At 38.6% G+C, this 23,596-nt stretch overlaps 1 protein-coding gene across 3 annotated transcripts; it reads left to right on the top strand.

The window, feature by feature from the left end:
* Nucleotides 1-86: 86 nt before the first annotated feature.
* Nucleotides 87-18,878, top strand: LOC129723948 (peptidoglycan-recognition protein LA). Of its 3 annotated transcripts, none has more exons than XM_055678453.1 (5): nt 87-515; nt 17,585-17,794; nt 17,885-18,117; nt 18,200-18,406; nt 18,470-18,878. In XM_055678453.1, exons 1-5 carry the CDS (start codon nt 182-184, stop codon nt 18,629-18,631), a joined length of 1,146 nt encoding a protein of 381 aa, XP_055534428.1. In that variant the 5' UTR covers nt 87-181; the 3' UTR covers nt 18,632-18,878. The 3 variants fall into 3 exon arrangements, with proteins under 3 accessions (XP_055534428.1, XP_055534430.1, XP_055534429.1); XM_055678455.1 differs by lacking the exon at nt 87-515 and adding an exon at nt 7,734-8,287; XM_055678454.1 differs by lacking the exon at nt 87-515 and adding an exon at nt 7,741-8,383.
* The last annotated feature ends 4,718 nt before the right edge of the window (nt 18,879-23,596 follow it).

Here is a 23,596-nt window from a genome sequence, read left to right as displayed (position 1 = left end):
TCGTATCAACTGAGAATGCAGCTTTAACTTAGAATACTGCAAATGTATCTATAGCACAACCGTCGCTGCCACTCGTAGTCAAGTTACTCGTTTAGTTTCTGTGCAACTTCTACCTCGATCACAGTGCAACCAACTCTTCTCGACGCGACGAACCTTCGAATTTTGCGGTCGGCTCTAAAACATGGATCCAAATGCAGATAGACAACCCCCATCGTCGGGATCCTCGTTGCCGGAGTCCGCAAGTAATGCGCTAATGAGCATCCACCCGCGTTATAATAGCTTCCACCAGCACAATGGCATGCCGCACCTGCCGGAGAACAGTTACAGCCAGAATTCTAATTCGGGACCAGGAAGTGCAAACAATAACAACAATAACACAGTACAACCGGCCACGACCAGTGTGATCAATCTGTCCAACTCAAGTGACGTGGTCATCGGACCAATGACACAGTACCAAGGATCCGTAACGATTTATCAGTACATGGATGCGACCGTCGAAGCCAGTCGGATTGCATGTGAGTAGTGACTTTGTCCTATACGTGTTTCGAACAGTGGTTGTGTGCAATGAATCCCAAACAACGTGCGTGCGTCAGGAACGTGTATCGACCTTCCGTTAAAGAAATATTGACGATCGTGAATAAGAAAAATACGTGTCGTTAAACTCTTTTGGCTAGCGTGGTTCCACAGCAGGTACCTACTCAGCTTTCGTCTTTGTTTCGGACAGAGTATCAATCACTGTTACAGCTAGCCACAAGTCCTGTGGCAGAAAATGATTTTAAACCCTGTGAACTTGGAACTAACTGTATGCAAAAAGCACCGAGCAATAATAGAAACTAGTTTAGTTGGTTCAACTATCTGGATAATTTACTCCGGGTATTCCTGGTAGTTCACTCGAGTATACTGCATATCATTATTATTATGGAGAAGTATGAGTGAGCATAATATGTGGTTATATTATGACTGTGATAACTGTGAACATGATTTAATAACTGGGTAGCTCATTTTAGTGTCCTAAGTTTTTGGCAAGTCAGTGGACGAAGTTAGAATTTTTAGACAGTTTTTAAGGCTATGCGAAGATTTGAAATTCGAAATCATGCACATATAATCTGACATGTTAAATAGGAGAGGAATCTTCATAGGTTACAATGAAAACCGATGTGACTGATTACACTAAAACTTAAACAGGAGAAAAATGAAATATTATAGCTTTTTAACCATTCCTGTGAATTTTGGTGCCCCTAGCCACCAATATTTTTTCAGAGACTTGAATGAGTTATCTCGTAAACATAACGTTGAAGCGACGAACCCGGCGTGCGATTACTATGCGACACTTTGATGTAAGCGGACGCGTCAACGATTCTAATCGCAGTGAGCAAGTCCATATAGGAAAAACCACATTTGTTCTTATTGATATTGTTCCTTTTCTTTTGAAACGGCCGAATACCATTAAGGTGAAACGGCCATAAGCACAAGACTCAGAAATAGAGAATGCATTCCCTTTGGAAACGCTATCTTATGTATGCTTCACCGCAGCAAACATAAAGTAGCGTTTTCAAAGGTGACGCAACCACTATTACCTAGTCTTGTGCCTTCGAAAATCCGAAGTGGTGGCTTGAAGTCGGCCATTTAAGGCTTCAACGCCGTTGCGCCTCGAATATGGGTATTTTTAGATGCCTAGAAACCATCCTCGGACGTCATTTTGAAATTCAAAATTGCGTCTTCCGATTTCAGGAAAAAAAACCATAGAGTGACAAAATCTACTTCAATGCAGTGATGGCATGAACTCGTGCAAAGTTGAACTGAGTAACACTTTTCCAGATTTGAATCCAACTTGAATCTGCTTCCTCTCGATAGTTTGAGTTTTTTTGCACCGCACACTCTGATCGATTGAGTTTAAATGCGTGCAATGCATGCAGTGCACGATGTATCCAGCGATGCAGGCGATGATGTAACGCGATGAGTTTTGTTTTTAGATCGAATTTATGCTTTCAAAGGACAATGCAACAAACTGTTGCAGCAGACGCGGCGCGAATTTCAAGGCATTTCGATTTTTATGCAATTGTTGTTATGCAGGATTAAAACTCGAATCAAACTCAAGTGTAAAGCACTGTTAGTAGGGTTTACGTGCAAACCGAAAATAAATGTGCAAGCAAGTTTTAAAACTCACTTGGATACGAGAGCAAAGTCACACTGCCTACTCTGCTTCAATGTGTCTGATTCCGGCATTAATATGATGCTCAGAAGCAGGAAATAAACTCCAGATATTTTCAAATTTACTTTCAGTGTCTGTAAAACAGCCTTAAATGATCAAATACTACCTAATATGAATATTTTCACAGCCGAGGTATTGTTTTGATACTACATCCAAAGGTTGGATGGTGCGAAACCAATAAAACGTTGTGCGTTGTGATCGGTTCACTTTCATGAATCCGGTCATTTAAAAACATTGAAATATTAACAATTAAAAAGACATTAAGTTTGTTCAAAACATTTTGCATTTAACTTCGACTCTGGTTTTGGTCATATGCATATGATTCCATGTTATTGGCACCAGTGTCACTAAGTTGTGTAGGGGAACATGAATCGCTGAAGGTTGTTTTGGCTGCAGAGTATTATTAGGGATGAGCAAGTCGGTCATTGCCGAAACAGGAAGCGTTGCGCAAGCGCAGTCTACAGTTCTAATTGAACTGCACAATAATTTTCGCAAAAAGTTCACGGTAAACCATTTTGAAAGCGAAAATATTCCGGTTTTGACTGTGCATAATTTCTTGAAAACCCCTTATAATAATTCGCCAGGAAGGTAGTGTTAGACAGGCCAGAGTATTCGTCAAAAAATAACTTTTTTCTTTCTGTCTAAATTATTCTTTAAGCCTAAGATGCAAAAAGTTTACTAGAACGAATGTTCAAACAAAGTTTTGATTCCTTTTCTTTAAAAAAACACCAGACCGATGAAAGGTGTTTTGGCAGGGCCGGATGTAGGTACAGATTATTTTGTGGGGCCCCCTTTTCTTAAAAAAAAGTTAGAAAATTTTAAAATTTTGAAATAACTTAACGCTTTGCTGGAAGGTGACGAGCAAAAAAAAAGTCTCCACTCTCTGTCTTCACGTCTGGCCCAGGACTAGGGGGGACCCTCGTATCGAAAGGCCAGGAGCATTTACCCTCTTCGCCCCCCCTTACATCCGGGCCTGTGTTTTGGCCAAATGAAACATCATCACCTTACGTCAAAAAACACAAACGTACCAGAACAACTACTCGACTCCATTTATACCCCAAATATGCAACCCAAACAATCTACCTCTGTGCCGCCCAATCGAAGATTTCTGCGGTATTTTCCATTCATTGGTGCACAAAACAACTGGAGAGCGAGGAAATGCAAACAGCTGATGGATAGGATCAAGAGATGCATCCGAAACGTCGACGTGAATGCAGTACAACACACTCGTTTTTTTTTTTTGTTGAAATTGAATGTATCTTCGAGTGTAATAAATCAGTTCTTGTTCTACTACATCCAATATTTTTGACAGCATTGAAAAAAAACCAAATTTTTGGTTGTCACCAGTTAACAATAACAAGTAAATAGAAGTTTTCAATATTTTTAAATGAAAATTCACACAACTTCCTAAAAACCACCTCTGACAACTTTTCTCTAACTCTTGACATTACCGAACGGTTTTCGTTAGTGATATTTTTTCCTTAAGAGAGTTCATTTTAGTTTGTTCAAAAAAGTTTTAGGCAACTAAATTGTACATCTAAAAACCCCATATTGAAAAAAATCAGAGCCTGTCTTATGTCAATGTATTGCTTAAAATCGGTCAATGCAGGGGTTCTCAACCTGTAGTACGCGTACCCCTAGGGGTACGCGAAAGAAAAATCATTAATGGCAGACGAAGCAATTTTTCTTTATAATACTTGTTGATCAAACTTGCTCTCAAACATGACTTTAGCAATCAAACAAAACATAGTTCAATTTGAAACCTGAACTAGACTACCACAACATGATCTACCACTACTCTCTGGCCCTCTGTGAGAACATTCCAAGTCATGGGGTACAATCGATTTGGAAAATATCGCCAAGGGGTACGCGGAGAAAAACAGGTTGAGAACCGCTGGGTTAAGGAATACACAAAAAAACTCTCTGAAAATGATGTGGCGGCCCTTGAAGATAGTAACTGGGGTCGATTTGCGTTCTCTATCATCCCGGTTCCGGGATCTGAGCACTTTAGGATATTATAGTGGCTTTTGGGAGTAAGGAATGTTTCTATGATTGTTGGACACTCTGGAAAAGAAAGGGGAGGGGGGTTTTCATATAAATACTCTCATACAAATATCTGTATTTCAACCAATTTTTCCGGATACCAATTCTTGATCGGGGTGATGCACAGTAGCCCAAAGTCGACCAAAGTCGAATTAAAAATGGAAACTTTCGGTTTCTAGAAAACAGCCGAAAATGGCCAAATACCACCCGATATGGGTATTTTCGGAACCAGAATGACGCTCATAGGCCAAAAATTCACTCCAAATGTCTTTTTGAAATCCAAAATGGTGACTTCCAGTTTAATAAAAACAGCCGATAGTGACCGAAATTCCGAAATTGTAATGATGCATTGAAGCCGTAGATCGATCTATCACACCATTTTAAATTCTAGGATGACGTCTTCCGGTTTCCGGAAAACAGCCGAATATGACCAAATATCATCCAATATGAATATTTCCGTAACCAGAATGACGCCCAGAGGGCAAATTGACTTCAAATGCCATTTTGAAATCCGAGATTACGACTTCTGGTTTCTGAAAAACAGCCGAGAGTGAACAAATACCACCCAATATAGGTATTTTCGGAGTCAGGCTCCATACTCCATACTCTGGAGGAGAAAGGGGGAGGAGGGAACTTTTTAAATTTAGGATGGAAATTTCCGGGTTCTGGAAAATAGCCGAACATGAGCGAACACCACTCAATGTCAGTGCCAGAAATTGACACCAAATGTCGTTTAGAAATCCAAGATGGCGACTTCGGGTTCCTGGAAAATAGCCAAAAATTACCAAATACCATCCAATATAAATATTTCCGGAACCAGAATGACACTCAGAGGCCAGAAATTAACTCCACGTGCCCTTTTGAAATGTAAGGACTTCAGGTTTCTGGATAACAGCATAAGGTGACCAAACACCGCCTAATATGGGTATATCCGAAATCGTGATGATGCCAGAACCCAAAAATCGAACCCCCGATACCTTTTTAAATTCCAAGAAGGCGACTTCCGGTGTCTGAAAGCCGAAAATGACCGAATACCTCTCAATGTGGATATTCCCGTAATCGGGATGATACTTAGAATCCAAGAATTGACCCTGGACACCATTTTGAATTCTAAAATCTAGGTGATGTACAGAAACCAAAAAGTGAAAACGTTCTGATTCCGATAAAACCAATCTTTTCAAAGGATTTGTCTTTTAAGTTTGTTCCGATTCGTCGTACATTTGCAGACTATAAACAAATCGCCTAGAATCAAATAATTCGGAATGTTCAAAATTATTTAAATAAAGAAAAAAATGGGCAGGACGAAACTTGCTGGGTCAGATATTATGAATAAAAAAATATTAAAACTGGAACAGAATAGCTCAGAATAGTTACCGTCATCCGGGGTGAGATTGTGCCAAAAAATGATGCTTTTTTGTTCTCAAGCTTGTAACGCACACATTTGAGCAAAGAATTCGATCCAAAATACACCAATGCATTCTAGAATGTTTTGTAAACAACTACAACAAATATGGTTAAGTTACAATAAACTATAATTTTGCTAAAAATACATGAACTTTGGCTCAATCTCACCCCTTCTATGGGGTGAGATTGTGCCAAAAACAAAAAGTTGAATTTAATACCTGTTAAATGAACAGTAGTGTGTCTACGAATAATCCGCATGACTAACATGATAAAACAGTAATAATAGGGACGACCATAAACAACGTAGACTATTAGGGCTTTAGGGGGTTGATCAGAAACTATGTTTCATATGAATTATAGAAAAATGTATGGCTGGATCGAATTGATACATAGAGTAACTAGTTATGAAAACGTGGCTTATAGACAGTCTCTATACACATAGTGGCGTCTCCAGGTAGCTTAAAAAGGGAAAACGTTAGAACAGGAAGTTTGAGAAGACTTTTCGTTTCAATTATTATGTGTCATTGACAACTGTATATTCCATTGGAGATCTCAAAACCTCTGGAAAAGTACCCACAACCCTCTTTCTTCGCTTTAAAAGTCATCTGTTTACATAGAATTATATAGAATTGGTGTACAAAGTTTTGTTACATTCCATAAGTAATATCAATTATTGAAAATTTCCATCTAACAATTGAGAACAGTAAGCTTCTCAAGCTTTTAGTCATTTTTTTAAAGAATACCATAGTTAGACAACATACCTTATGCTTTGGGAAAAAAAACATACCAAATGTAAACAATGCAAGTGTTTTGGTGTATACTGATATAATTTTGTCGTGAATGTGAACTCCACACACTGTGCCGTTCAATATAGCTTGGCACAATCTCTCCCCAAAAGGGCTCGAAAAGGGTACAGTGTGGAGAAACATTATTTTCTGAGCCGGCACAGATTCAATGCATAATATTTCCTCAACACATTGGAGACGACATCCTAACGTACCAACTGAGCAGTAAGTTGATGTGATTTCTTGATCGGGTTGGTTTTCCTGGGACATTTTCGGATAACGTTATTTGCGTATGTTTTTCACCCTGTACTTTGAAACATTCTTGAAGCGAAACAGTTCACTGATATTATCTATATTCCATTTCAAGTTGTGAATAAATATGTCATGTATCATAAAGTATTGAATTTGAGGTTCTGGGTTTTGGAAATCGCAAGTAATTTAACATACAAACATTTCCCGTTTTGGCTTAATCTCATCCCCGTGGCTTAATCTCACCCCGGCAGACGGTACCATTCAAGAATGCGACCTAGCTTATAGAATTGATACTCATTTCCATTTTCTACCAATCACGTGGAATTTGAGTTTAACTTACAATAAATTTTGATTATCCCTAATTCCCCTGTTTCAAATAACTGCAGTGCAGGGCCTCTGTAGTAGTGTGATTTGACTACTTATTCGTATAGTCAGTTCTGAATTGAAGTATCGGGTAATTATCCGAAAGACATTCAAAAGTACTATAGAGACTGATTGCCGGTTCGCAGTTAACAAATTACTAAACGATTCACGTATCCACGATTGTATGTTAGCGAAATATCGTCATTCAGTCTTATGAGCGAAAGCAGTCTTCACACTAGCAGATGCGCCTCACGGTGGACAGCCACGACTGTCCAGACGAGCAAAGAATACTAAACTGTATACACCACAAGTACTGTCGGCCATAGATTATCAAAGTATGTCATATATTAGGTTTCTCGTACAGTGATCTCCCGATTATTTGACTATTTTTCAAACACTAATAAGAAACTGTCCTCCAACTTTCACAAACAAAATTAGTTTAGGATTGGGAATACTTTAATTAAATTTTTTCAGCAAAATTGCGTTTCGAAGTCATATATCCCTACAACCCTGGCCCGGCCCGTGTATGTACTAATCACTTTCTCCACCAAATGCAAACATAGCTTATGTACGAAATGACGGGCGTTCGGGCGTCTCACGCTGTTTGGTATGTTATTTTCCACGTTCCAGCGAGTGCATCCGTTCTGTTTAGCTTCTCAATACTAGTCAAACTGGACATTGTGTCCACACATAGAAACCACTACGCAAATAGCAGAACAATCTGCGCGATTTGTATGGCACATCGCATCATCGTTGGATTAACTAAATAAACAGCCGTGGAGGCATCACTTGTCTGTTGGCCGTCCGAAGACGTGGTTCGGTAAACAACCGTTCCCAATCGAAATCCATACCTAAAAGTGGTGACAAGAAAACGGACACCTTCGTGGATTACATGGTATTAAGTGCGCGGAAAACGGAACGAAAATTGTAATACCCGATTGTTTTTATCCTTGACATAGTACAACTCAAGCTCAGTCACCACTAATTGAATTTGAAACGTGATAAACTGCAGTGGATTACAATTGTCCGATTCGTCGTTGTTAGTGTACTCCAAAATGGTTCAAGCCATCAATCGCGTTCGAACAAAACGGTAACCGCGAGCTGTGGAAAAAGTGAATCATGAAATTGCTACTGAAAATCCACAACAAGGAACGGCATCACTCGAATTTGCAGCGCAAACGTAAATACTGTCACCGACGAGGATCCAAATCATCAACGTCTAGTTCTGGTGATTGCTCACCGCCCACTGCAACCTCCGCTAGGAATTCCCCCTTTTCGACGGCAGCATCCACAACAGCGGCAACCAGCTGCGCTACTGCTAGATGTTTGTATTTTAGCGAATGCTTGTTATCTGTAAACCAACACCTAGTTCAGCAGGCACTGAATCGTTGTTCACTCTTCATAAGCAGCGATGGTGCAATTTTGATGCTTCATTTCCCGACTAAACTCGTCATGCGTTCATCATAATTTTTGATCCATTTTCGGAAACGGATATTAAGTGTTATGTTTGTATGGACGGGTGAAAATTTGTATACAAGTGTGATTTTATTTAGCAACCAAAACAACGTGATATCGAATAGCTTTGAGACAATTACGTTCCGGGAGGCTTTTCAAAATCCATCCTCACGTAGGGTTTCCTGGGGTAAAAAGCACCAGTTAACGAAAGCAGAGTATATTCTTGTTAAAGCTGAGAGTTAAAACCAATGTTATATACTAATCAAAATATAAAAACCCTTATTTAATCATTAAAACTCACATCTGATGCTAAAACAGTGTAGAAAATGCATAACACACATTTTTTAAGTGAGTTTTATAATTTATATAAGTTGTCAAACGAGCCGAACCCTTTCTGGGGTAAAATTCACCGCAACAAAGAGGCGAAAAGCAGCATGCAAGTGAGGTAAAATGCACCCCGTCCACAGGGCAGAATTCACCACAATATTGGGGCAGTACGGCTAATTTTTTCATCTAATAAATAGTGGCAAAATGGTTTTCTTTGGAATTCCATACACTCGTATGTATCTGGTTACATAACGGTAATTCTCCTTGAAACTTATCGATATTTCATCAAAAATATTTTGCTCGACATATATCCGATGGAATAACACTTTTCGTTGCTGGAACACAACAATTGAAGATCTTAAAACACTTAATTCAGCTGAGCAAAAGCAGCTGAAAAATTAGACCGTATGCAACGAAAACCGTTGATGGTAATTTGATTTGATAAATGTATAAACTAACTGTCAAATTACCGCAAATGCAGCTGAAACGTATCAATTGTGCCTGGCCATTAGCATCATATATCTGGCGATATCCTGATCCGAGAGTTCTGAGTGATTGCCCTCAATACGTTCAAGTTCGCAGTCACCCGTTCTCGAAAACGTTCGAGCACATCATACACAGCTGATTAGGCGATTTTCACTGTTTTTGCGATTTTCAGGACGGATCACTTCGGGTTCTCGACGTGAGCGTGCAGAATTATTTTTCTTCTTTCGTCTTTCATTTAACACAACTTTCTTCAAACTCCACGTATCGAGATGAAACTTTCAGCACTGAAGCGGGAAAAGTTTCCCAACAAATAACATTTCAATATCGACCACTAGGGGCGCTGCTATACAACTGACAGTATTTCCTGATTCTAAATGAATCATGCTTTATTCCTAGCTTCAAAATTCATCTTCTAAAGACAAGGAAAGATACAGAAATTCGGAATAAGAGAGATCAAAATCGCCATGAGAGAAACAATGAATTGCCTTGGAGCTAATAGCGGTCTCGATCAACTAAATTAGTTGAGAGAATTCGTTATCGATATTGTTTTTGGCACATTTTGCATGTGTAGGATAAGTACAACGATACACCTTGCCCCAGTGCTAAGTCGAGAAAATTTCCAGCTCGAAATGATCCTCAACTCGATCGGGAATCGAACCCGATATCACAACCGTGTGGGAGAGCTAGCCGACCGACATCGCTAACCGCAGAACCACGGGGACCACAATGAATTGCATACGATCCGGTTTTTCGGACAGCAAAGGGTGTTGGATATCTATGCGCAGAAAGAAAGGCAGTAATGCTGGCAACTCTTCTGCAAACATAATATTTTGTTGTATTATCAAAGTCACACATTTTATTGAGCTTGTTTGATGTTTTTTGTATATATAGACGATATATAGACAAATCTGGACCTTTGCAAACTTTCTGCATTCTGACACAGATAAGTTTTTGCTTGTTTGTCTTACTTTCGGTATTATTATATTTTACACACGTAACCAAAAAACTTGGTGCGAATCGTTGTTGAATAATATCGAGTTTGTTTATTAGTTCTGCTCTGAGTTACTTGGTTTACAAATTTGTTACACCAACTCCTATTTGACAATACTGAGGGTAAAACTGGATTCCACTATATGCAGATGGTGTTAAAACCACAGACATGCGAAGAATGAGGTCAACAAACGAACCATCAAATCAGGCCATGTGGGCAAAGTAAACAACATCACACGTGAATATTTCTCATACAGAGTAAGTGTTGTGATCATTATAATTTTTGGAATGTCCGTAACTACCTATGTTTTTATCGGAAAATGTGTTAGCGAAGCTAAAAATAAAGCATTGATAATTAAAAATATTGCAAATGCAAGGCAAAATACACTCAAAAATCATGTAATATATCCCTGCTACAGAGTTAAGAAATGTTTTGCCATTTAACATCCATTATGAAAATTTCGCTATTAATAAAAATAAGTTAACTTCAAGAGTTTCAAAAGTGTTTCTTCATAGACTACTGAACAAAATACATCATACACTCAGCCTGATATAACTTTTTCATTTAGGAAATTATTTCGTAGTATGATATATAAGAGGATTGTAGTATTATTAGCTCTTGTCAGAAAAAATAGAGGTCTTCAATCAAAAAATTTTATCCACTCAAACGATTTCTTTTAATTTTTGGAACTGACTCTCATTTAATTGTTTTTTTTTTCTTCGGGGCTTGTAACTGTTGTTCATTTATTGTTCCTTTAGCGCATCACCGGATTTCTTCCAAACTCTTAAACGTCGCTTTCATTCACAAAATTTTGAACTTACTCTCGTCTGTTCGTAAAACTATCCGTTGCTAGGAGATCACCGACATGTCAGCGTACTTTTTTTATAAACTCCGACGCTGTTTTGAAAAAAGACTCTCAAAAGTCTTTCCTCACTTTTCCTTACATTTTAGAGGTTTGGTGTTATAGGAAGAGTTGTTTACAATACTGGTTAGAATTTTTCGACGTTTTTATTTAAATGCTTATCAAGCTAGTATTACACTTAGAAAAATTAACTTGTTTATTTTACGAGATATTCAATTTTTGTCTTCAGAAAAGTTATAGAGTTATCGTTTCATGCAACTTTGCCGATGACGCAAAATTCCTAGATCTTATATCTGAAGGGATATAACTGTTTTTCTTGAAAGAGTACCTTAAAACTAGTTTTTTTCACTTAAATTATATATTAACTACTTCTGTTCAACTAAAGATGTTCTAGAAAGTTTTAGATAACAAAATACAATTTGTTCAAAAAAAAAAGTTTCTGTTGAATCAACTCCGAGATAGAGTGATTTTAAGGTAAAATTATGTCAATTATTAAAATCAAATTATTTCAAATTGAATGTCTGTGAGGTATTACTTAAAGTCATTTGTTTTGGCATCTTTTGAGATACAAGTACACATATTTTTCAGAATCTGCCCTCTTCGGGAACTTCACATTTTCATAGTTTTAAATGTTATTATTTTTTTTTCAAATATTCAGTTAGTTTTGCTGATAAATAATATTGTATACTGGTTTCATATTTAATATTTATTCTTTATGTCACTTAGTCTTGCCCTCCTGAGGTTCTTCTGACAGGCATCCAATTGGTAAAATAGCCGCATCAATTACGTCTGCACCGTGAATTACAATGTATGTTAGGAAAAGTGATAAAAGACTTTTAACCGTCTTTTTTCAAAACGGCACTACTGTGCGACGGCGTAAAGTACACCTACTCACACACAGGTCTTTCGATTCTGCAGTGTCCGAAAATGACGACAATTTCAGGTTTTGATTAGTTGGTTGAATATCATCACAATGTGTCGTAGATACATGAATTCCGCTCTTTTTGCTCTCTTTTTTCAAAAATCCTGATGTACCTTCCAGCAAATTTCCGATAGGAAATACCTTCCTCACGATCGTTCCAGTCAAAAGTGAGCCTTGGTAGCTCGTACTGTGTCAGTTTGTTGTCCTAATATTTCTCGATTCTGAACTGTATTTCGCAAGTCTCCTTAGATCTGGTCGAGCTATCGTGCACGCTGCGCCCCTCTATTTCTGGTACAGGTAGGTGATTTCACAGTTTTTTGTTCAATATCCTGACCGGTCCACCGCAACCTATTGACTTTTGCTAAGTGTGCAATGAGGTACTCTTTAAGCAGTGCACGCGCTCATGGTTCATATACCTTCGCCATTCTCCATCGTCCGTCTATACTCCACCGTAGATAGCCCATCGCACCTTCCGTTCGAAATCTCTAGGGGCGTTCAAATCCTCCACGAGCAGCGTTGGCGTCTCGATTCCGTAGAGGACTACCGATTTCACCAGGGTTTTGTACATCGTCAACTTCGTACAGCGTCATTAATTCGATCGTAGTTTGACAAGAAGGTACGACTCCCATTCTGTATGCGTCTCTAGATCTCTTTGGTGGTGGTATTGTCTATGATCGCCACTGACCCCAAATACTCGACCACATCAAAATCATCGCCGTCTACTAAGACTTGATTTGGAGCGCTGATATTTTTCTCTTTGAAGCCTGTCACTCGCATGTAACGTTTGCGGTAAAAAATGGACTTTTTTCAGATGGTGATTGATAATTGAGTTGGATAAATTTCCTATTATGGTAATTATATTATCTTATTTGCAAAAAAAATTCTACGCCCTTGCGAGCGGCCTCCCGACAGTTAACCGGAACGTTCGCCATGAAGGACGAAAACATGCGTATAGTCATATTTTTATGCTCTTTCTTCGTTTAATCCTCCTCCGTTTTCGCGACAAAATTGTTGGAATAGATCTTGCGCTTCAAGTTTGCCCAGAAATTCTTGATGAACGCAGCTGGAGGACGTTGGGCGGATTCGCCGACTTCGGTACCACATCGATATTCAGCCGCTCCATCTCCTCCAACGATCGCTTCGAGTAGTGGGCCGACGCCAAATCTGGCTAGAACACTGTGTCTTCGCCCATATGGTATTTCTTGATGAACGACGCAACTTCTGGCAGGCACTTCGTAAATAAATTTCCCCGTTTACGGCCAGCCCTGGAGCGAAAGAAGAGCGGCTTTGACATCCTCTTCCCGCTGATTGTCAGCCACGGCAGCACCTTCTTGGGAAACTTGGAGCTTACTTCCTTCGTGGAGGTAGTAAAATACAAAGTGCCCTGCCAGTCGTTGCCATACAGAGTGAGATAGGTCTCGTCGTCCATCACCACTGCCACGTCGCGATTCGCCGGGAAAATCGACTTGACCATCTTATTCAACCGCTGTTGCTGCGTCATTGCTTGCAGCTCCGAGACCAGTGGATGGGACTGCCACTTCCTGACATGTGTGTCCATGTTCTCCAGATACTTTTTCACCGTTTCACCGTATGCACCAACCTCCCGGCCAAGTGCACGCAGCGATTTAGCCACTTTTCCCTCGGTCTTCCTCCTCAGCATCCTTTGAAGCTTCTTGTCGCTCAGGGTCGTTGGCCGTTCGGGAACGGGCTTGCTTTCGATGCTCTGATCGTTGTCCAATAGTGTCAAGATGTTGTAGATGCCGGAACGGGCATACCCGGCGTCCACAAAGTGCTGCACGATGTCCGCGGCGGCGGGGTACCGTTCTTTGAACGCGCACACTTCTGGACGGAGTAGCTCTTTTCGCCATCACAGTGAGAATTTAACTGATAGAGCTGTCAAATTTTATTTTACAAAACGTGTGTTTTGTATGCCCAAATGCTTCTTTAGAACAACGTTTTCTTATAAAATGTAACTAACAAAAGTTAAAAACAAAAAACTAACTTTTAAGTTACATTCATAGAATATACTCTGTAACTCTGTACCCAATGAAGATAGGAATTTTATTTGTTCAGCAAAGATTCATATTTTTGCACGTTCTAAAACTTTGCCGAAATGACCATTCTTCTATCTCTTAACACAGAAAGTTAGTATTTTGGATATATGAAAACCTACTGTAACATATGCTCGTCGTACTCTAATATGGGTGGATTGGGGCAAATGGAACCTAAAGGAGTTTATAGTACTTCAGCTTAACTTCAAGGAAAAGTATTGACATCATGTTTCCACTTGCCCTTTTTTAACCTATACGTTCTTGAAGTTATCGAAAAAATTATCTAAAATATGATATAACTTTGTAAGAAAAAGTCCTGGAGATATATGACCTTTGGCAAAAATGTGTGTTTTGTGTGCCCTAACAATTCCTCCGAATAAAACTTTCGTGTTAATGCAACTAACAAAAGTTAAGTACAAAAAACTAACTTTTCAGTAAGTTCCATGTAATATACTTTATAACTTTGTACCAAAAAGAGATAGGGTTTTCATTTGTTCAACAAAGTTTCATGTTTTTGAATCTTCTACAACTTTGCTGAATGAACTATTCTTCTATCTCTTAACGCAAAAAAGTTAATTTTTTTATTTTTAGTATAGTACACGTTTCATACTTTTTGACAATTTGTGATTATGCGGGTCATTCATACAAATAATTGTTCCGAATACACTTTTAAGCTAGAATGAAGGTGAAAGGCGCTATGGAATTAAGTTCCACTTTTACCTTATTGGACCACTGTGCAGTGGCGTAGCGTGACCAGGTGACACCCGGGGCGGAAAATTTGGGTGTCACCCCCACCAGGTTGCAGTGAAATCATTTAATTATCCAGAATTGCACTCAATCTACACATTTTTGAAAAATTGGTTGAGATTATACCAAAGTATTTTTTTATAATTTCCGTGAGTGCCACCGCGACTTTCATCTAATTGATAGCCCCCACCATGCTATGCCAGTGGTTTCCTCCGATGTCGAAGTCACCCGCGAAGCTTAGAAGCTGAACTGACTTTGTGAAAATCGTGCTCCTCGTATCGGAACACGCTCTTCGAATAACAGGGCGATGGCGAACAGAAAAGTCCGCGATTTAAAGGGACTCGAAAGTATCCCCGTGTCATACTGTCACGTGTGACTTACACGTCATTTGCGCCATGGTGGCCCTGACCAATCGCGTCAGTTTATACGGGAATCCGATATCGGTAATTTAAAAAATTTGAACCGTGGTGAAGCGGACTCCCATTAAACCCGCTTGGTGTTAACTCGCAAACAGGCAAGTATTTTGAAGACGGCATTGGTACGTGAGCTATCGTGGTAGTTTCGGCACTCCAGCTTGTCGCCCTTTTTATATATATAGGGTAGACGACTCCATCCACGCCTTTACCATGCCTAAAAATCTCGCCAAGTCCGTCTTTTCTGGTGGTTTTGTTGTTTTTCAGCTTCCCGATCTCAAACTTCATGAACATCGGGGCTGGTACTCGGTCATCTGCTACTGGTGCTCCAAGGTACCTAACTAGTTAACCTTCTCATAGAATTTCCCCTCTGCTCGAGTTCCTCATATTACGATCCTCTTGCTGGCGCTTATTTCGTCTGCGAATCATGGTCTTGTTATTCCGTTCCCGTTTGTACTTGACTTTGTTCTCCCTCGTTGACTTACCTAGGTATACTACCTAGATCTGGGTCTTCTCATAACCGCTGCCTCGAATTTCACGTCATACTTGTCGATTCTGCCAATCTTTGCCTGCATTACTAGTGTCGCAGTTGTAGTCTCCCTGATAGCTGTGTGAATCCTTCAGCAGCCGTCCTCGAGAGGCACCGAAACGGGTAGTACCGCTTCGAGCTGTTGTATGTATTCGTTCGCAGCCTTAGAGTTTCGGAGCTGTTTGATGTCGAGCCGTGGATTTTGGCTATGTCGTGCGTGATACACGTTCAAGCCCAGGCATACCGCGTGATACCGCTTGGTAAGCATACCAAGCATACCGCGTGATACAGTTTCAAGCCCAAGCATACCGCAACTAAATAGAGGATTTAGACATAATCCGCACCGCGATTGGTGCGTATGCTAGTTCTGTATGGGAAGAACCGGCAGTCGATGAGAACATGGTCAATTTGGTTTGCAGTATGTTGATCAAGTGATCTCCGATTGGTTTGTGCATGTCTTTGTGGGGAAAGTACTACCTACCAGCCCTCGGGAAACTTCAAAGTTAACGCATCGCTGGTCGTTGTCATTCGTGTCTCCGATTACTATCTTGATGTCGCGAAACGGGCAGCTATCGAAGAGTTTCTCCAGCTACGCGAAAAACGCTTCTTTCTCTACATCAAGTGAGGGCAGTGACTTCCTTCGTGGGGGCAGTGCACGTTGAGGATGGTGTAGTTGTAGGCCTTCCATTCTCAACATACACAACCTTTCGCTGATCGCCTGCCACTTAATTTAAAAAAAAATTGGTTCAAAGTGTTATGTCTGTTAGTCTGAGATGTAATTAATTTTTGGGGATTTTGAAACGAGGTTCCGTGGGATGAAACTTAGCTGGATATCGCATCGTTTGCCATCAAAAACTCAAAAATGCAAAATTTTGAGTTGTGCCAGTGTTGCACTGAGCCGACGTTCCCTTATATACGACAACGCGCTTGGTATTTAAATGACGGAACTATAATACCAAGTGTATCATAGTGACATGTGTGTATTATTTTTTTATCTATTACTGTAACCATAACCAGATTTAAAGGCGAATCCAGGGGAGCATGGCCCCCGGGCCCCTACATTTTGGGGTAACAAAATTCAGCTTTTGATCACATGTAATTTTTTTCACTTTATAAACATTAATAATTCCAGTACATACTTGTACTACTTGTGACAATTTTCGAGTTTTGAATTAAAATCCAATTAAAGGCTTTATGAATACATTATAAGGGCATGTTATTCCTTTTAGGGATGTGTCATCTTAAAATTATTCTGATTGATATTCAGTTTAGATCTGCTTTAAAGCAGAATGACTTCAAATTTTCCCTATAACCCGTGAAATAGGCTTTAGGCGTCGTACACAAATTACGTAACGCTTAAAACCTAGATTTCAGACCCCCGCCCTCCATATGTAACGATAAGTAATGTTAGATATGCTTCCCCCCCTAAATTTACGTAACGCTGGACAACCTGTCCCCCCTCCAATTTTGCAATTTTGAGCAAACATCTCAGTTACGTAACGGGCTCAACCAGCCCCCCCTCCCCGCTATGTAACAATAAGTAACGCAGACTTAACCCCCCTCCCCCCCCCCTTTCAAGCGTTACGTAATTTGTGTAAGACGCCTTACCAGGTAAATAAATACCTTGGTATTACTTTAGGCTAATTATTATTCGAGAAAAACTTATTTCTGAACAATAAACTTTGATAGCCAGTTTTTTCAACAGTAAGCAACTAATGGCCATGTATTCATTCTTGTTTCAGCCGGTCGTAACAACCAAAACCGTAAATTACCTTCACCGGAGCAATCAACCGTCCTTCGACAGGAGCGATATTTTCTGTATGGAGCGCTCATCCTGCTCACTATCATAGCATTCTCCACAGCGCTTTATTTCATAATACAACAAACCCAAAAAAGCAATCTTTCTAGTCAGCCCGAGATTCTTTTTGGAAATAGCTATGCCTCGGGAACTAGTTAGTATTTTAAATCTTACTCACGTAACCTGCCCGCGTTCAGCACTTACCTTCTCATACTTTCTAACCATGCCAGACTAATCATTGCAGTTCCGAACCTTGGTAACGGTCATCTAGTCATCGATCGTCAAAACTGGGGCGCCCAGCCAGAGGTCCACGGTCGTTACCCACTATCACCACCAATTCCGTATGTGCTTATCACGCACATTGGTGTACAATCCGCGCCTTGCCTCGATATGTACAGATGCTCAATCAAAATGCGAACAATTCAGGATGCAGCCGTAGCCGAAATTGGTTTACCGGACATTTCCAACAATTTCTACGTGAGTTAGTCATAATTGAATTGCTTCCAAACCGAGCTCAGATCATCATTAACAAAAACTAATCTATTTTGAATTTTTGAAGCTCGGTGGTGATGGTTTTGTTTACGTCGGCAGAGGATGGGATATAGCAAACGCCTACGCCAACCGCACACTAGCCATTTGCTTCATGGGAGACTACATTAGATACGAACCAAATGAAAAGCAGTACTCTGCACTGCAACACCTTCTTGCCCATGGTGTCGCGGAAGATTATCTGGCGAAAGATTACAAACTGGTGGCACACAATCAAGTACGTTGTAGCGATCTGTCTTTTTCTAAAGCACAAAACTTATGTTACACCCTCCAATTACAGACCAAAAACACCAAGAGCCCTGGACCATATATCTACGATCGGATATCAAAAATGCCCCGATGGGTTCCGTGTGGCTTGGAAGGATACAGCAAGTGTGGCGAGGAAATTGGACTGCCTTTAGTGTGGGATCAAGATTTTCCGAAGAAAAAGAAAGCCACATAATCAATAATAAAATGCAATGGTTTGGAATAAATATCGACACACAAGTCTGTTATGCTACAGTCATTATTCACATGTAAATAGGTATCACATCAATGTATTGTATATGCTATAGAGGTTAAGTTTATGATATATGAGAGATCCTAGAAACTTTTAATTGTTACTGTTTTGTTACTGTTTTAAGCAACATTTTGTATGAAATTGAATGTACCGTTCATCTTTTAATAAAATTTTCTTTCATTATTGGGTAGTTTCGTTTTGTTTTGTTTTCAACTACTGTAGCTTCGCAAACCGACAGTCGTTATTTTCGAAACTACTGTCAAATACTCCAATACAACCTGACACATTAGAATCAATAGAATACTCATCTGTTTTATCATCACATTCTTGTACAAAACGAGCACATAAATTATGTGGTTAGTTTTCTACGCTTTACCTGTTCACTTGCGACCAAAATAAGTACAACCTACATTTAACTTTGCGATTGTATATGAAATTGTATGTGAAACTTTCATTACATTTTTGTGTGTCAAATTGGCTCGAATTGCTGAAGATATTTCACTACAAATTCACACACAACTACTACGATGAATTTACGGATTATGAATTTATGAAATAGATTCAAACATTTACTTGTCGTCCACAGGTCAAATACGTTAACACGATTTAACATTTACCACTGTCTGCGCTATACCTTCAGTTTCATTAACTGTATGAATCAGTAAAACTTAGCAGCAACATTTGTTTAACATTGTTTCAATATTTTCTGACTATTTCTAACACCAGTTCAAGGTTTTGTAATTGGTGTACTCACCATAATAACGCTTTCTAATAGCGGTAATTTTGTTCCTGGACCAGAATGAACCGAAACAAAAACGGATTTTAGCGTCCGTTCAATTATTGATTACTGCTCTAGTCTAGATACATCAGAGAAGATTCAACGATTTTTTTTCGGACTGGTTTACTTAAGTCAGTTTGTACAAAATCCATCTTTTTTCATATTACGTAGAGTCGGCATAATTGAAATAAATCGTTGAAAAGGCTTGTTATACATCAGCAGAAACCATCTCCACTCGGGTGCGAACTTGCAAAACAAAATAAACATTGAGGCAGTTCAGATCATGTATAATTATTTACTCTATGACACCCACGCTCCGATCGCCAGCGTCATTAAATAAATAGGAAACGTCTATTTTGAACTTCATGATTGCAGATCGGAAATGTGCAAAACTAATCATAGAATGTATCAGTTTAAAAACTATCCAATCATTGCTGGAGCCACCCATTTATCTGAAGAAAGCTTACAACTTAATGGTAATGAATTTATCATCATTCTAATAACTTCCAAAGAACTTATCTGAGTCGTAGTTTCGCTTTACGAACACTACGTGATATAAATCCAAACTTTGTACTTCAGCAAATCAAACTAAATTTGTATAAAATTAAATTATAGGTTCCTGGAAATCGACAATTATACTTTTGAATATTCATAAGGATATTATCGCGTTATCCACCATTTCGATTCACCTCTATACTGCCTATAATCGCATATCAGTCCCACCTGGAAAATCGAGTTGAGAAAACAGCGCTTGAAGATATTTTGTTGTTTTGGGTATTTTTTTTTTTTGTTTAGGGTGTTTTTTTTAATTTTTCGATATAATGTAATGAAAAAGACCTTAATCATAACTTCTTCATTAAAGAACTGCCTTTTTCAGATACCAGTCTCACCAATAACCTTTCGGAAACGAACTTTCAAAACAAGTTGCAGTTTTAGTATCTACTTAAAAATAGCTTTTGTGTTGGAATTATTTGAAACAATCTTGCATTCATTAATTATCTGATGATTTTTCAACAGTACAAAGCTAGAAAAATAGTAGGAGGGTGGTAACCAAGACACGACCGCATAGTTGACGTAGGACTACAATAATTTTATAATTTTATTTCGAAGCTATGTTTGATTTGAGCTCGTTTTACTTTTGTAGTTTGCTTGATTTATTTTAACCAATTTAAGCTCAACATCTTCCAAAAGAAAGGTGTTTTGGTTCCGGTGGTAATATTAAGTATCTAGGTCGTCAGCCCAAATTCATCAAGCGACACCTCAAACGACTTGGAACTAAAACTAGTTCATTGGTGGCCATTTCTACTGTTAAGGTCGTCTTTGACCATTTAAAAAGTCAAAAAAGTCATGAAAAAAACCGTTCATTATTGGCATGGTTCGATTTTGGCAACAGAAAAAATTCTGAGGTGTTGCCAAAATCGAACGGGGTCTGTATTTTGATTATTTCTTTGCAGCACTCTATCTTAGAACAAAAAATATTCTCTTTAACATTCACAATGGTCCAGAAACCAAATTTAGGAGAAAATTTGGGTCTAGAGCTCTATAGCAATGTTTTAGAAAAAAACTTTATTTTACAAAGTTACTTAAAATTATTGGAGCTATAAAATTGTAAAACAAGGTTTTCTATCTACAAAAATAAAAAAGTTAGATACTTGATTTTCCCCTTAATTGGGTTTCTGGACCATTGATGAATACCTTTCATTCTAATACAGCGAATTTTCTTTAATGCGCGAAAAGGCAACCTTCTATAAAATATTTAATTGAGTACGATTTAGTAGAAATTAAACTTCCTTCTATATCTATTTATCTTGTTGAAGTTGGCTCACTCACCGATCACAAAGCGGCAAAGATGTCACAGGAATTTTTTTCCTGTAATTACAGGCTCGTGGAAAAAATATCGATAACGAATTACAGTTTTAGTAGAAAATGTATATTCACAGAAAATTTGAAATTGACATAGAATTTTATGAACATGTTAACATTCAATTCAGGTCAATTTAAACATTTTTCAGTTTCAGTTCATTTGATCAGTTTCAAGATACCAAGGAACAACGAAGATACCATATTTGAAAGTTATATGTCCGTTATCTTCGAAAATAAACTGGGCTAGAGTGATGCACAACATTAGCCTCAGCAATTAATGTTTGCATAGCGTTGTCCAATTACAAGTAAGGTTATGGAAAGTAATATTTTCTTGCAAATGCTAATTCAAAAAAAAATTCAATTGAAAAATACAAACACTAACGTCGGAACTCTAATATCAAGATGAAATGAATTTGGTTTTTCTCTAAACCGCCACCGCGTGATGCTACTAGTATTGTCATATTGGACTAAATTCATTTAGCTAGTAAAATATAATCATCAGTACAGCTCGTTTAACTACATATTCAAAGATCTGTACGGAGCATTTTGGTTTTCTATTGTCTTTTAAATACCTTATATTTAGTTATTTAAATAAATCTAAAAAAAGGCAGAGTGTAGAGCTCAAAAATAAACAACGCATTTTGTTGTCCCCGGCGGCGCAGCCTATTTTGCGACATCCGAAAAATCATATTGAATTCTGATATATGCTGCTATACAAAACAAGAAAAAGAAGAAGACAATTCAAACGGCAATTCGATTGTGTTCCACGCCCCACTGTGCGTCAACAGTGGCAATGTAGTTTTCACTTAGCTTGACTGCACAAAAATGAATATCAAGTTTTCCTGTACTGATAGACGACGAGTAACCAGCGCTCTGTTCATACATTACTCGGTGCAGTACTGTTGCCTGTGCCATCATATTCTCCTTCAAGACATCAGTTTTATTAACATTAACATATTTGTTAACAGCAGAACGTAAAACTGTCTGGTAGTGGAGGTGGTTACGAACTTTCCGAAAAAGCTTTACCTTCAAGACATCAATTTAGTCTAGGCTGATGGAAGCTAACATTAGTTGACCTATTGGGACGGGGAGATTCTGTCAAATTTTTTTTTGCCACTGCTATACAGGATATCACTGCAGGCAGTTGGTGTCTATTCATGAAGTCTGTGCTAGGCGTGCTCGCATATGATTGGTACATTGTTGGTGAAAATTCGACCTTGAAACTTTTATTCAATTTTCACTGTTTAACAATGAAGTGATAATGAAAATTGAAGAATCACAAAATTGTCCATCATTTTATCAATCCAACGACATATCGATTATTGTGGTCCATCATGTGGTTACATCAGTATAACCGTTTGAAATCTTTCATTCCGTCGTTACATCTTGGTTTTAGTTTTCGCGGAATGTATCTCGGTATAGTGCGGATAGACGTAGTCCTACGTCAAAACAACACCAAATATTTGTCATAAGGATTGAAGAAAAAACAAGGACCATACTCAGGAAAAACATTTGGTGGGACTGATAGGCGATTATTTTTGGGATGGGACAATTTGACCTCACATTTTTTTCTGACTTTTTCAAATAAAACATACTTTTTTGTTACCTTAATCGATAGTAAAGCAAGAAATAGATGGAATCTGATAATTAACTCAAAAACGATAGAAATCCATATGGGACTGGTATGCGATTATAGGCAGTATAGGGAAATCCAGAACATGTCGATGTCACGATAGACACTTAACTTGGTTAGTTCTTGAAGAGTAATTTCCTTTCGGAATAAAAAACAATGGTGATCGTTTTTCAACACGTGAGCAAGCGTTAATGTGGGTCACTTGAAGTAGAAATCATTTCTTTGAAGGGTATTTGAAATTGACCTAATGCGTTAAATATTATATACGAAAATAACGAAACTGTAAGTGTAAATTAATTTTCAGTTTAAGTCATAATCCTAGTTCTGGAAATACTTTCACAAACCAAACGGCATCGGACATCAGTTTTCACTTTTTGGGCACTAGCTCACCTCCGAAAATATAACATTGGGGAGTATTTTTACATTTTCCTTAGTTCTACAAAACTTTGCAGGAGCCAGTCGCCAATCAAATTTCTAAATGGCGTCGGACATCAATAATCGGCAAATAAAAAAGTATAAATCAATATTGAGCATATCATATATAGAGCAATGCGCGGTTTTTGTTTTCTGATGTATGTGATTGAAATAAATGAGTTTTCGAGTGCAGATGCCCGACTATAATATCAAATTCAGA

This window comes from Wyeomyia smithii, chromosome 2, assembly GCF_029784165.1.
Source record: "Wyeomyia smithii strain HCP4-BCI-WySm-NY-G18 chromosome 2, ASM2978416v1, whole genome shotgun sequence".
NCBI lineage: Eukaryota > Metazoa > Arthropoda > Insecta > Diptera > Culicidae > Wyeomyia > Wyeomyia smithii.
This window is presented reverse-complemented; position numbering and strand designations above follow the sequence as displayed.